Source organism: Amblyraja radiata, chromosome 1 (genome assembly GCF_010909765.2).
Source record: "Amblyraja radiata isolate CabotCenter1 chromosome 1, sAmbRad1.1.pri, whole genome shotgun sequence".
Classification (NCBI taxonomy): Eukaryota; Metazoa; Chordata; class Chondrichthyes; order Rajiformes; family Rajidae; genus Amblyraja; species Amblyraja radiata.
In genome coordinates, this window is record NC_045956.1 from 48342898 (window position 1) to 48356261 (window position 13364).

The following is a 13364-nucleotide window of genomic DNA, read 5'->3' on the forward strand; positions in this document are numbered from 1 at the left end:
GAAGCTGACCACTAATAACTGTAGGGACAGATCTCTTCCATTCATTAATATTAGACATTACTTTTCTGTAGAGAAACCTTTAATCTCACGATGGGATGAACAAAAGTGGGGACAGGGATAGTCCATTTCACTCGAGTTTACTACATCATACAGTAAGATTGTGGCTGATCCAATCTTTGCCTTGGCATCATTTTTCTGCTCTCTTCCCATATCACATAAATCTCAAGTACTTTAAATATCTGTCAGTATTAGTTACTCCATCTCCATTGCACTCTAAGGCAGAAAGAATTGGCAACCCTCCAAGGAGAAATTGATCCTCATCTCCATGTTAAAAGAGTGAGCACTTACTCTGGAACTATGTCCTGTTCTAGATACACTGTACCACAATTAAGTGAAACATCCAGTAAACATCTACCTCGTTAATCTCCCTCTGAACTTTATATATATATTACCGAACTCGCTTATTACATTCTGCTTGTAACACATCCCAATTCTTAGGTATACCATTCTTCAATTATTTTCTTCCATTTCGTGCCTACCTCTCTTTCCCATAGCCGCTGCTTCGACTTCTTAATGGTTTCTACGTTCCATGTTCCCCCCCCCACCGGCTAAGCTTTGTCTTCTAGTCTCTTGGTCAATGAGGCTGACAATTGTCGGTCCCGGCCAGACCACAGCCACTTAGTCGTCGGAGATGGTCTCCGCGAGATCATACCGACTACGCCATTGTTAATGGAAGAGGGGAAACCCCGTTTCCTAAAGAATGAGGACACCTCTGATGCCCTGGTATGGAACACCTCATCCTGGGTGCAGATCAGGCACGTGCTGTCTGGGTAGGCAAGGTAGGCAGTGCATACCCTGATGAAAATTATAAAAAGATAATTATTAAATATAAATAGTAAAGATTTCCAATTCATTTACTAAATTCATTATTTATTATTAAATGGTTATTATTTTAAAAATCGATCTTAGGTAGGCATAATTCTCTCGTGCCAGTACACGTAATGCGCGTAACTATGTTTAACTCACGTGCCATGGACGCTGTTTCAAACCACTTACAATCGGCAATAAAGGCAGCTGAAATTCTGCCTTTGCACCGTGGAATGTGCGCAAGGTGCTGCGCATACCTACAGGAGAGACCAATCTGCCCATGCGCGGTTTTTAAGATTTTTTAAAAAGTTGACTGACTGCCTAAAGTACCGATCTGAGCACGTGCGGTTTTCACGATTCTCTGCTCATGCGCAGATTTTTACGATTTTTAAAAGTCGACCGACTGCCTAGTGCCTACGCTGAGTAATTACTCATACCACGTGCCTGGTGCGGATGCTGCGTAGATGAACGAATTGAGAGTAGGGGATATAGCGTCTTTGCAGGAAGCAGTGTGGAAGAAATGTAGTCAAGATAGCTATGGCAGTCAGTAGGTTTGTAGTTGATGTCGATCAATAGTCTGTTTCCTGTGATGGAGACGGTGAGATCTAGAAACGGTAGGGAGAAGTCTGAGATGGTCCAAGTGAATAGTTAAGTCAGTGCAACCACTGTGTGAGCAGCACTTTGTGTTTTTTACATTTTAATAGCTAGTGATGGATTATGATTAGCAATTGTACCTTCTAGGGGTGTATATGTTTGTTTTGGTTAGTTATTATTTTGCATACTTCTACAAATCAGCACCATAGACAAAGACAATAGGTGCAGGAGTAGGCCATTCGGCCCTTCGAGCCAGCACCGCCATTCAATGTGATCATGGCTGATCATCCACAATCAGTACCCCGTTCCTGCCTGCTCCCCATATCCCCTGACTCCGCTATCATTAAGAGCTCAATCTAGCTCTCTTGAAAGTATCCAGAGAACCAGCCCCCACTGCCCTCTGAGGCAGAGAATTCCACAGACTCGCAACTCTCTGTGTGAAAAAGTGTTTCCTCATCTCTGTTCTAAATGGCATACCCCTTATTCTTAAACTGTGGCCCCTGGTTCTGGACTCCCCCAACATCGGGAACATGTTTCCTGCCTCTAGCGTGTCCTTGTAATTGTAATTCTTACAATTACGATTCACAGCAAGACCCTGTGAAAATGGATCACTTCCCATGTCTTGGTGATCACCTCTTTGTTAAGTGAAAGGTGACTTTGATTTAAAGATGCTTTTAGTGTGTAACCACAACTTTTGGATGACTGAGGATAAGAGTGTTTAAAAATGAGAATGTATATTCTAATTCTTTTTGGGAGTTTACATTGTTTTGCTCCCACCATTTATGCAAGGAGTACATATCAGATTCGCTCCATAGATGCTGCCTCACCCACTGAGTTTCTTCAGCATTTTTGTCTACCTTTGATTTTTCCAGCATCTGCAGTTCTTTCTTAAACATATCAGATTGATGTAACTTACCAAGTACAAAAGCTTTTTTCATCTTCCCCATGGTTCCTTTATTGATTATCTTAAATTTATGTTATCCGTTTACCAATTCTTCAGTCAGCATTACCAATTTCTCCCTATCTACATTATCAAACCATTTCAGGATTTTTGTTTACATCTGTTAAAACATGTCTGCCCTGCTCTTAAGCAAACAGTCCTAGCTTCTCATGTTTCCGCATAACTCAGCCTCTTTCGTGTAAACCTCGTATGCACTCTCCACTTGGCTGCAATGTATTCCTAAAATGTGGTGCCCAGCTGTGTGGACTTAATCCTTCAACTACATCAAAACTAGTAATCAATAAAGGTCTAACACGACATCCTTTATTTTAGTATTCTATCCATCTATTTATAAATCTGCAGAATATGTATCTTATTTAAGGCAGTATAAATTTAACTAGTGTACCGTTTTGCCATAGTTCCAGGATCACATGGCCAAACACGCAAAGATAGATAGATAGAAACAAGACGAGTTTTAGTAATATATATATATATACTAAGCCAACTGGAACCCGTTGGGTCCCTGTCACACGGGAGGGGGCCTGGTCACCCAATGCAACCCGTTCCCTAACGCAATATTGCACCAGTAATCCGTAGCCCCCATGGGAGGCGTGGTCCCCCAACTCAACCCGTTGCCGAATGTAAGATTCCAGCACTCCCCTGCCTCCCCCAGCACTGGACTTTAAAAAAAATTGCAATTGCACTTCCCCAATTGCAATACCAATTTACCCTCCTGTCCTGCCAGGAGCTTGAGTAAGTGTTGTATGATGGCAACATTGTTGCAAATGTCAGATGTGATATCCCATTCAGGTGAAAAGTTGGTGGAAGCACAAAGTGTTCCTGTATTGCAACTTTGTATCGAAGTTTGTTGGTAGCCGGCAGGAAGGACTTTAACAGTAAAAATCTTGTTAAACTTGGCTTTTTTAAACCTTGAAATATCAATAATGTGAAATATAACATCAAATGTGCAGAAACTTGATACGAATGACCACGGGAAAAAGCTAAGTAAGATTCTGCAAAAATATTTGCGCTACCATGTACCGTTTTGGCGTTGCTCCTGAGATCACAGACAGACAGAAAGACAAACAAGTCGAGACTTTTAATTGTGGGGTTGGGGGTGGCCTGTGGAGTCACACACACACACTAACCACCCCCCACACACACACTAACCACCCCCCACACACACTAACCACCCCCCACACACACTAACCACCCCCCACACACACTAACCACCCCCACACACACTAACCACCCCCCTTGATATATTAATATTATTCATTTGCTCCTCTTACCCCATCCCTGCCCTATCTACTCACGCATAGCCCCCAACTCGCAGGTGCGTCTAGAGAGGGCGAGGGGGTAGAGAGAGAGGGCAGAGAGAGAGGGGGAAGAGGAGGTGGGGAGAGGGGGGAAGGAGGGGAGAGAGAGGGCCGAGGCACGAGTGAGCGTCGACCAACAGACCTTGGGCCACCGCAGTCTTCAGCTATGATCTTTGGTCTTCAGTCGACAGGCCGACTTTTGAATAACGGGGGGAGGTGGGGGAGTGACGTCACTCGCAGTGCGAGCATACGGCAGGCAGGCAGATCCATTGTGACGTCATCCGCGAAAGACGGGCTTTTTGGTTTCAAAGTTTTATCTGGTTTGTGAACATTTTTTATTAATAACTGGAGAAATAACGGACAAAATTTTCAGATGGTGATTTCGGACTCCAGGGGATAAATCTCAAACGGAATATGTAAACACTCACACCCCCCCCCTCATCTATGATCAGAGGTTTAATAGTTAATAGATAGATATGGATACAGAAGACAGACAGACAGACGATGCATAGTTGTGGAGTTGAAATACACTGATGTTTCAAATACACTGTGGGCACATCAGGATTATGTTCTATAATCAAAATAACAATTTTATAATCACAATGAAAGATTACAACTGCCCTAGACATGGTAAATCATAAAATATTTCATAATTCAGGATAAATGTATACCTGTTTGGGAACATGATACATACATAGTAATCTAGAAGAGTTATGGAAACTATTGGATTTACGTAAGGAAACTGCACTATTTAGAAAATCAGATTTTATAAATAAGTAAAAGATGATCAAAAAATTGAAAATATTGGGTAAACTATTATAGATAAATTTTGTATGTTAAAATACATAAACAGAAATAGAAAATGAAAGCAAGAGAGTTAGGGATTGGAAAACACTTTTAACACTCCTGCATCTTTTATTTTCCTGTTCATCAACTATTGTGTTTGTGTTTTTGGTAGTTCTGGTCAAGTTAGGAACAGACTGATTGGAGTGGCTTAATGGTGTGGTTATATTGATAGTTGAAATAAACAATATTTTGTGAATATCTTGAACCCTTTCTTTGCTAGAAATAAAATATTTATTATAAAGTAAGCATTTTTATTTTAATAACAGAACTCCTTTTCAATTAATGTAAATTCCTTTAGGTGTCCCAAAGCTTTAAATTTAAATGTACTGAGCACAAAATATCATTTGCTTCAGGGGCTGATTGTTCATTTTCTTCCTTAGGGATCTGTCATCTGTTATGGAACAGCATCCAGAGCACTTACTTGGAACAAGAATTGATGACGTGTCACTGATTGAAGGGATAAGCAATCAGGTTCTTCTGACTGTAGTAATCACCATTATAATGTTAGGTGGTTTGGTAACATTCCTCTATAGGTGAGAATGTATATATTGCAAGCAATTTTGTTTTATTTATTGGAGATATTTTTAGTTCAATTTTAAATGCTGTACGCCATCTTTTATCGTACATTACATTTGACTATGTATTTGACAAACCATTACTGATTCTAGTGTTACAAGATCTAATCAATCTTCTTCTTGTGTATGGCGTGCACAGCCTAAAGTTGTAGGACAACTTGTTCTATTTGATCTTATTTGATTGTGCACGCCAGTATGATTGCATTCGTCAAAACAGGGCGGACCATGTGAAGGTTACAATCTCCCACCCCTCTAATTAATGAAAGAACAGGAGTTAAATCTCATTTACAAATGGATTTATACTGGTTAAAGCACATAAAAGTGTCTTGTAAGTAATAGAGTGGGGGAAAAAAGGCAAAAAAATTATTTTTCAAAAGAGACTGCCCCGAGTCCTAGGACAATGCTTGAATCAGAAAAAAAAAATAGAGTGCTGGAAGAACTCAGCCAGTGAAGCAGCATGAATGGAGACAAAATGTGCAAGTCGACTTTCTGCGTTGAGACCATGCATCCGGATTTGCATCCTACCCTGCATCATAACTTTTTCCTAATATTGATTTATTTACTTTGTGGAAAAATTCCACCCAGAAATCAAATGTTGCACTCAGTTCTCCATTATCTTTATGAGTATGCAAATTCATGATGGGCTATTTGTTTCAAATGTATTCTATTTGGGAAAATATTTAAACGAGGAAAGCTGGACAAAATAGATGATTTTTTTTAAATGTGGGATGAAGAAAGAAGAGCTAAAGGATTTCAAAAACGACATTGCAAAAGAGGTAATCACAGAATTCCGGCATGCCACTGTCGTATCCCAACAGCAGGCCTGGCTCACTTGCCGTAGAACTGGTATCCCAACCGGAGAGGGAAGCCCTGCGAGTCGCGGCTGCGTTTCAACTACAGGCCTGGCTTGCCTGCCATGGAGCCATGGAGAGGTGGATGGAGGGCGGTGGACGCTGGATTAAGGGCCCGATAAGAAGAACCAGGGGATGTTGCCTTCTGCGTCCTCAAGGTCAGCTGCAGGAAGCGGTTCCTAGGGAACAAGGGCAATGCAAGGAGAGGGACAATGGGTCACACGGCAACTGGAATGGAGGCAACGGCTGCAACTGACTTGCAGCCAGCTGCAGCTGGGATTTTAAAATGCCGCCTCGTGCTTATTGTCTCAGTGGGCAGTTCTGTACATTCTATACTAATCAGTGGATTGTGCTTATGTATGGTGATAGTCTTGTTGGGCTGTATGCAAAAAAAGTATTTTATTGTAGGTTGGTATATGTGATTTAAAACAAAGCAACCATTGAACCATTGAAATTACTAAAATTGGATAATTTTTAAAGACGGTTGAACTGAAATGAAGATAAAGAAAGCATAAATTCAGTGTGAAAGATACATCTTCTAGATGTGCTGGGATGCATCCTCAGTGATGTGACCTGGGGTCATCGGGTGTTTCAGGTCTCACAACATCAGACACCCTCACCCAGGCGACCCAGCCGGGGTTGATCAAGCCCCGACTTGCGTCCCAGCAGCAACCGCCCACGGATCAATCCTCTTATTCCAAAGCCACCTAGTGGCTTTCTCTGCGGCTTCGCTTGCGGATTGAATGGCCCTCTTCTTTGCCAGCCCCGTAATGCCCAACTGGTTGAGTACTTTGCAGAGTGAGCGTCTTGCAAAGCCTCTACAGGCCCATCTCTATGGGCTCATAGTATGTCTTCCAGCCTCTGTCCTGGCACATCTCCACGTGTTCCTGGTACTTTGCGCTTTTCCTCTCGTTAGCCTCTTCAATACGCTCTTCCCAGGGCATTGTCAGCTCCAGAATGATCAGCTGTTTTGTCACTTCGGAGGTGATGATCATGTCTGGCCGGAGTGATGTTGCTGTGATGTGCTGTGGAAATTTCAGCTGTTTTCCCAGATCGACTTGCAGCTGCCAGTCAGTGGCTGTGTAGAGGAGGCCTGTCCTTGTTTTTGGTTGTGGTCGAGGCTTCTCTCCAGCCTTGACAAAAGTGATTGATTTCTTTGGGGTGTGGTGGTGTTTGCTGTTACCGATGGCAGTGGCTATGCTCTCAGCAACCACCTTGAGCACCTAGTCATGGCGCCACCGATAGCGACCTTCCCCAAGGGACTTTGGGCAGCTGCTGAGGAGATGTTCTAATGATCCTCTTCCAGAGCAAAGTGGGCAGGAAGGTGCCTCGCTCTTGCCCCAGATTTGGAGGTTTGCTGGGCTTGGTCAGGCATCGTGGACTGCTTGGACAAGGAACCGGATGCGCTGGAAGTCTGCCTGCATGATGTTTGACCAGGTAATCCTGCGCTGTGGTGTGCTCTCCCACCTTGTCCACGCTCCCTGCTGCCTGAGCCCCACTGTCCTGCTCACACGCTCTTCCTCCACACCAGCTCGGACCTCTTCCTGGATTAGATGGTGTCTCTCCTTGCCCCGGGCCTTGCCAACCGGTGTCTTAGGGAAGTATCCCAAACCTGCTCTGCCAGTTGCCATGACTCCCACCAATGCCTTTTGCCTTTGGCGTGACTCTGCCACCTCCAGTGCTTTCTCCGCCCTCCATTTCCTCCCTGTTCTCACCTTGATGCCAACCGATGACACCTTCTGGTCCCTGGAGTCCCTGTACTGCAGAGCTTCTCTTGTTCGCGCCACCATAAACTCTTCCGTGAGGCCACTGAATGGGAGCCTCACGGAGTCCCATACAGTGCTGCACTGTTGAGGCTCTGGGGAAGGCCAAGCCACCTGCGAAGAAAGCCGTTGATCTTCCTTTCGAGGGACTCGACTGTGGTCAATGGAACAGCGTAGGCCACAGGACTCGGGGCAGGATGGAATGCTGATAGATCCAGGCCTTGAATCTGCCTGGCAGACCCGACTTGTCGACTTTGGTGAGCCAGGTTTCAAGGTCTTTGATGGACTTTTGAATGGCGGCAGAGTCTTTCAGAGTTTCGTCAAAAACCTTCTCTAAACTCTTGACAGGTTGCTCAGTGATGGAGGGAATGGCAGTTCCGGATAGTAAGAAGTGGAATCTGTCAGTCACCTTCCCCTTCTTCAGCACCATGGACCTTGACTTTGTTGGCTTGAAACTCATCCTTGCCCAGGTGATAAGTTTCTCAAGACCTTGTAGGATCCACCTACTTCCTGGGACCGATGTTGTGGTGATGGTAAGGTCGTCCATAAAAGCTCTTATTGGGGCTGTCGTACACCAGACTTGGTTAGGGGGCCTCTGCATTCCACCTCGGCTTACTTGGCCACCATGTTCATGGCAAGAGCAAAAAGAATAACAGAAATGGTGCAGCCCCGTTATTATTCCTTTTCCAATCCGATGCCACTCTGATGTTTCTGACCCAGAAGTCACCCTCAGCCTGAAATTGTGGTAATAATCCAGGATCAGGACCTTGATCTTGCTGGGAACATGGTGTTGGTGTAGTGCAAAGATAACCAACATAAGGCTAATTCAATTTTGATGGTGTATGGATGTAGTGATTATATTTTCAAGATGTGTGCAATTATTACTATCTTTCATTTCCCTTTTGCAGGTAATTGTGCCACTGCTTTGATATGCCGCTACTTTAACATTCTACACGCATATTGACCAAGCAATGATCAAAGAATAGTGATGTATTTCAAAGTAAAGACAGTATATGACTTTGAGGGCAACCAGCGGGTTGCCAAATTCCCAAATGTCTACTGCTCCTGTGCTGTGGATTTAGGTGTGCTACTGAGTACCCTACACTTTTTTTTTTTTTTAAACACAGTGAAGGATTGTAAAATTATTCAATTGATCGTCTTATATGTGGACCCTAACTGGGAGATAAAGAACCCATTGTACTTTCTAATTCTATTAAATATTAAAAGAGCCCTGCACTTTATTTCCACTTTCTTTGCAATCACACTATATTATACACTATGTTTCTTTTTCTTTCTAGCTCTACTTTCATATACTATGTATTGTAAGATTTTATTGGATAACAGGCAAAAAGCTTTTCACTATATTTCGGTACACATGATAAGTATATAATAATGTCGTGTGCCTTGCAGGAATATGTCAAATCTATTTTTGTGCTATTTAATAGAGCTATTATTTGATATGCTTTCTTGTAGAACTGAGCAGCAAAACATCCACCCTGAGAACCAGGAGCGTGTGAGGGAGCTCCGACAACATCTCCAAGCTGAGGCTTTAAATTCCCAGGTAAGATTTTCATTCATTAATCACTTCACTATATTATCTGGTATATTTTGACATTTAATTGCAGAAAAATCTATTGTAGCTAAATCAATAATCAAATCATGTTGTTGAAAATTGTTAATGCAACATGGAATTACTGTACATTTGGAGGTGTATTAAACTGAAGCTCATCTGTTTATTTAAGTACATAAGCAGATCTCATTCTAATTTAAACAGTTTTTCTTTTCAAAAACTGCGTGCCATAATTAGATCTACCTGTGTGCAAATTCATTGTTGATTTTAAGTATATCATTGAGTTTACTTCCCTAATTAATTAATTCATTGTGCAGCAGGTGGTGATGAGCCATCCTGTTAAGATTATTGCATAATACCTACTCTTCATCCAGTCCTGATGCCCGACTGAGGATAGAGGCATTCAGGCTCAAGTGGTGTGGACATTAAAGTTTGTAGATAATGGAGAGCCTATAGCTAGAACTTTGGAGGAAATTCAGAGGTTTTCACTTGTGTATGAGCTGCTGAAAGGAAGGACATCATGGGAGATGTAAAAAGCAATTGTTAGCGTCCAGGAGGTGTAATATATAACTAACCAAGAACGTTAATGAGCGCATAACCATACACTTAATCTAAATGGACCTCAACATAGCCTTTGATATGGTTCTACATGATGGGCTGCTCTGGAAGGTTAGATCATATGGGATCAAGGGAGTGCTAGCTATCTGGATGAAGAGTTGGCTTATTGATAGATAACAGAATGTGATGGTGGAATGTTATTTTTTTTTTCTGGAGGCCTGTGACTAGCGGTGTACTTCAGGGATCAGTGCTGGGTCCATTGCTGCTTGTCATCAGTATGAGTGATTTGGATGAGAATACAAGGCATGATGAGTAACTTTGCAGATGACGGTTAAATAGATGTTATCGTAGACATTGAAGATGGTTATCAAGAATTACAGTGGGATCTTGATCAGCTGGTCGTGGGCCGAGGACTCGCAAATGCAGTTTAATTGAAATAAGTTACATCCATGTCAAACCAGGGCAAGACCTACACAGTGAATGGTAGGGTCCTTGGAATGTTATAGAGCAGAAGGGTCTAAGAGTACATTGTTCCCAAAAAGTATCGTTTTGGTTAAATATGGTGGTGAAGAAGGCTTTTGGTACGCTGGACCATCAGTCAGGGAATTGAGTTGGACGTCGGGACATTATATTACAGTTGTACAAGACGCTTGTGAGGCTACACTTGAAATATTGTGTCGAGTTTTGGTCACCCTGCTATAGGAAAAATGCGTTAAGCTGGAAAGAGCGCAGAGAAAATTTACAAAGACATTGCCAGATCTCGAGGTCCTGAGCCATTATAGGGAGTGGATGGGAAGGCTAGGACTTTATTTCTTGGAGTAAAAAAAGGCTGCAGGGTGATCTTATAAAATCATGAGTGGAATAAATAGTGTGAATGTAGTTTTTTTTTCTCATGGTAGTATTCACTGTATTCCCACTATATTCACTATTAGAAGATATGCGTTTTACACTTTTTCACACGGAGTTGTGAGTGTGCGGAATTCTCTGCCTCAGAGGGCGGTGGAGGCTGGTTCTCTGGATGCTTTCAAGAGAAAGTTAGATAGAGCTCTTACGGATAGCGGAGTTAAGGGATATGGAGAGAAGGCAGGAACGGGTTACTGATTGTGGATGATCAGCCATTGAATGGCGGTGCTGGCTTGAAGGGCCGAATGGCCTACTCCTGCACCTATTGTCTATTGCAAACAATAATTTGTTTATTTTTAGAGAAAGAACAATGTAGAATGAAGCAATTAGATTATTTTTAACATATGAACAAAATATTACATTATGTGAAAATCACGTCTTTGACAGCAAATCTACTAATTGTGCATTATTTAATATTACAGGATGCATTTGAAAGCGATCGCCATCAATTCTACACTGACATGTCCTGTCCAGTCTGCTTACAGCTGGCTGCATTCCCTGTTGAAACCAACTGTGGCCACCTTTTTTGTGGTATGTGATTATTTAATTAAAATAGACATGAGGAAAGGTTTTCAAGTACTTGAGTTAGATTATTTGGTTTAAACTACAGCCTCTTGAGACGATCTCAAACAATTAGATTTACATCAGAAGGAAGACATTTAGCCCATTGTGTCAGCATTGGTTGTAGAGACCATACAACCTAATCCTATCTTTCACCACAAGGTGCGTGACCCAACACTTCACAGCTTTTTGTGTACACCAAGTACTTTTTAAATGTGATGGGGACTATTGCCGCAACTACTGTTTTAGATGCTGATTCCCTACCACCATCTGAGTCTTTTTTCCCCTTTTTTCCTTGAATCTTTGCCCTCATTTTTTGAATGAATGCTGAAGGGAGATAATTCCACCCTATTGAGTCTATAATTGTATACGCCTCAATTAATAATAATAATAAACTTTATTACGGACTTGAGGTCCAGACAAGGGTCAACATTACATAAAAATATCATAAAATACATATAAAATCTTAGTATATCACATAAAAGCATCATAAATTATATATTTTTTAAAACACAATACATGAGTTAAAAATCCAGATTAAAAGAATGATCAATGTCCTACAACGATACCAGTGTCTCCACAGCTGGGATTCGTAGCATGTAGTGCTAACCCTTATGTTTGACAAGGCCACAATAATTACATTTTTAAGAGTCATTTATCCTGCAAATGAATTTATACATGTGATTTCTTAGGATAGCTTCTAAAGTACTGACTCCTGCAGCCACAAACATATTACTGGCACTAAACCATCTAGGTTTCCTTAGCAGTGTTCTCATGGCATCGTTATATGCCACCTTTAGTCTCTGCAAACTTGTCTTTCCATAGTTCGACCACAGGTGCGCAGTGTAGAGTGGTGTGCAGTATGCTCTAAATAGCGACATCTTCACCGCATCTGCACACGCAACAAATTTACGCAAGTGAATATTCGCCTGTACATACAGCATGCGTCATTGCCTATAAATATCCTCATCATCTGTCATTTGTTCTGTAATAAAATGCCCTAGATATTTTACCTTATTACGGACACTAAGATTATTGTCAGACAATTTAAAATCAGGACATTTTAGACATTTATCCTCTTTGGTTCTACAGATCATAACAGGACTCTTACTAGCATAATTAAGCCTCCTGTTCCATAAAAATCTATCTTGTTTACACATTAACTTTCGTGATCCAGCACTGTAATTTTCCCCTCAAAAGTATGTCCCTATCACCAATACACTAAATCTCGTTGCACTGGCGTGCAATGACAATAAAATATATATTATTATTATTATTAAAAACACAAATCATGCAGGTGTTCACGTTGTTGACTTTGTGGGTCAGTGTGACCAGACATGTTAACCTAGCACAGAAGAGAAACTTCACTGGAGTAAAGTTCAATTCCCATAGAATGAGGAGCTGCCATGTTCATGACAAGAAAGAAGAACAACTCAATTCTTTCCATAACTCCCACAATACGCCCCTTAATCATTTTACTCATCTAGAGCACTCAATATGTACGACAGTCAAGAGAGTTTAAATATTATATACACTGGGAATGAAACAAATCAAATTTTTACTTGCTGCAATGTTACATGGCAATTAATGTAATAACACAATAAATAAATATACAATAATTTATAGTAGAATAAGCTAATAATCAGTGATACTGGGTAGCCAGGCCATAATAGTGCAAAATTGAAGTACGAAGTTCATTCAGAAACAGTGTCATTGCTGATGTAGGGGTGTGATTAGGGTTGTGTAATATGGTTCTCGGGTCTCGTGCTCCAGTACCATCTTCCTGATGGCAGCATTGTGGTGAGAGCATTGCCATGGTGGTGTGGGTTTTTGATGACATTAGTTGCCTTTTTGAGGCTGCGCCTCCTGTAGATCCCTTTGATGATGAGGAGACCAATACTCATGCTGGACAGAACAACATCTGCCACTTCCTGCAGCTTCCTGCATTCCTGGGTGTTTGAGTTATCGAACCAGGCAGTGATGCTACTGAACACCTTTGGAAGTTTGAGACAGCATT

The 13364-nt window shown here is 41.7% G+C and overlaps 1 protein-coding gene across 1 annotated transcript in view; it reads left to right on the top strand.

Moving 5' to 3' along the window:
• The window catches only part of rnf170 (ring finger protein 170), a 34352-nt gene that overhangs the window by 1168 nt on the left and 19820 nt on the right, over positions 1–13364 (top strand). The window contains exons 2-4 of the mRNA XM_033021445.1: positions 4947–5099; positions 9229–9316; positions 11209–11317. Coding sequence (XP_032877336.1) covers positions 4963–5099; positions 9229–9316; positions 11209–11317 — 334 coding nt within the window. The 5' untranslated portion in view covers positions 4947–4962. The remainder of the gene's footprint in view (positions 1–4946; positions 5100–9228; positions 9317–11208; positions 11318–13364) is intronic.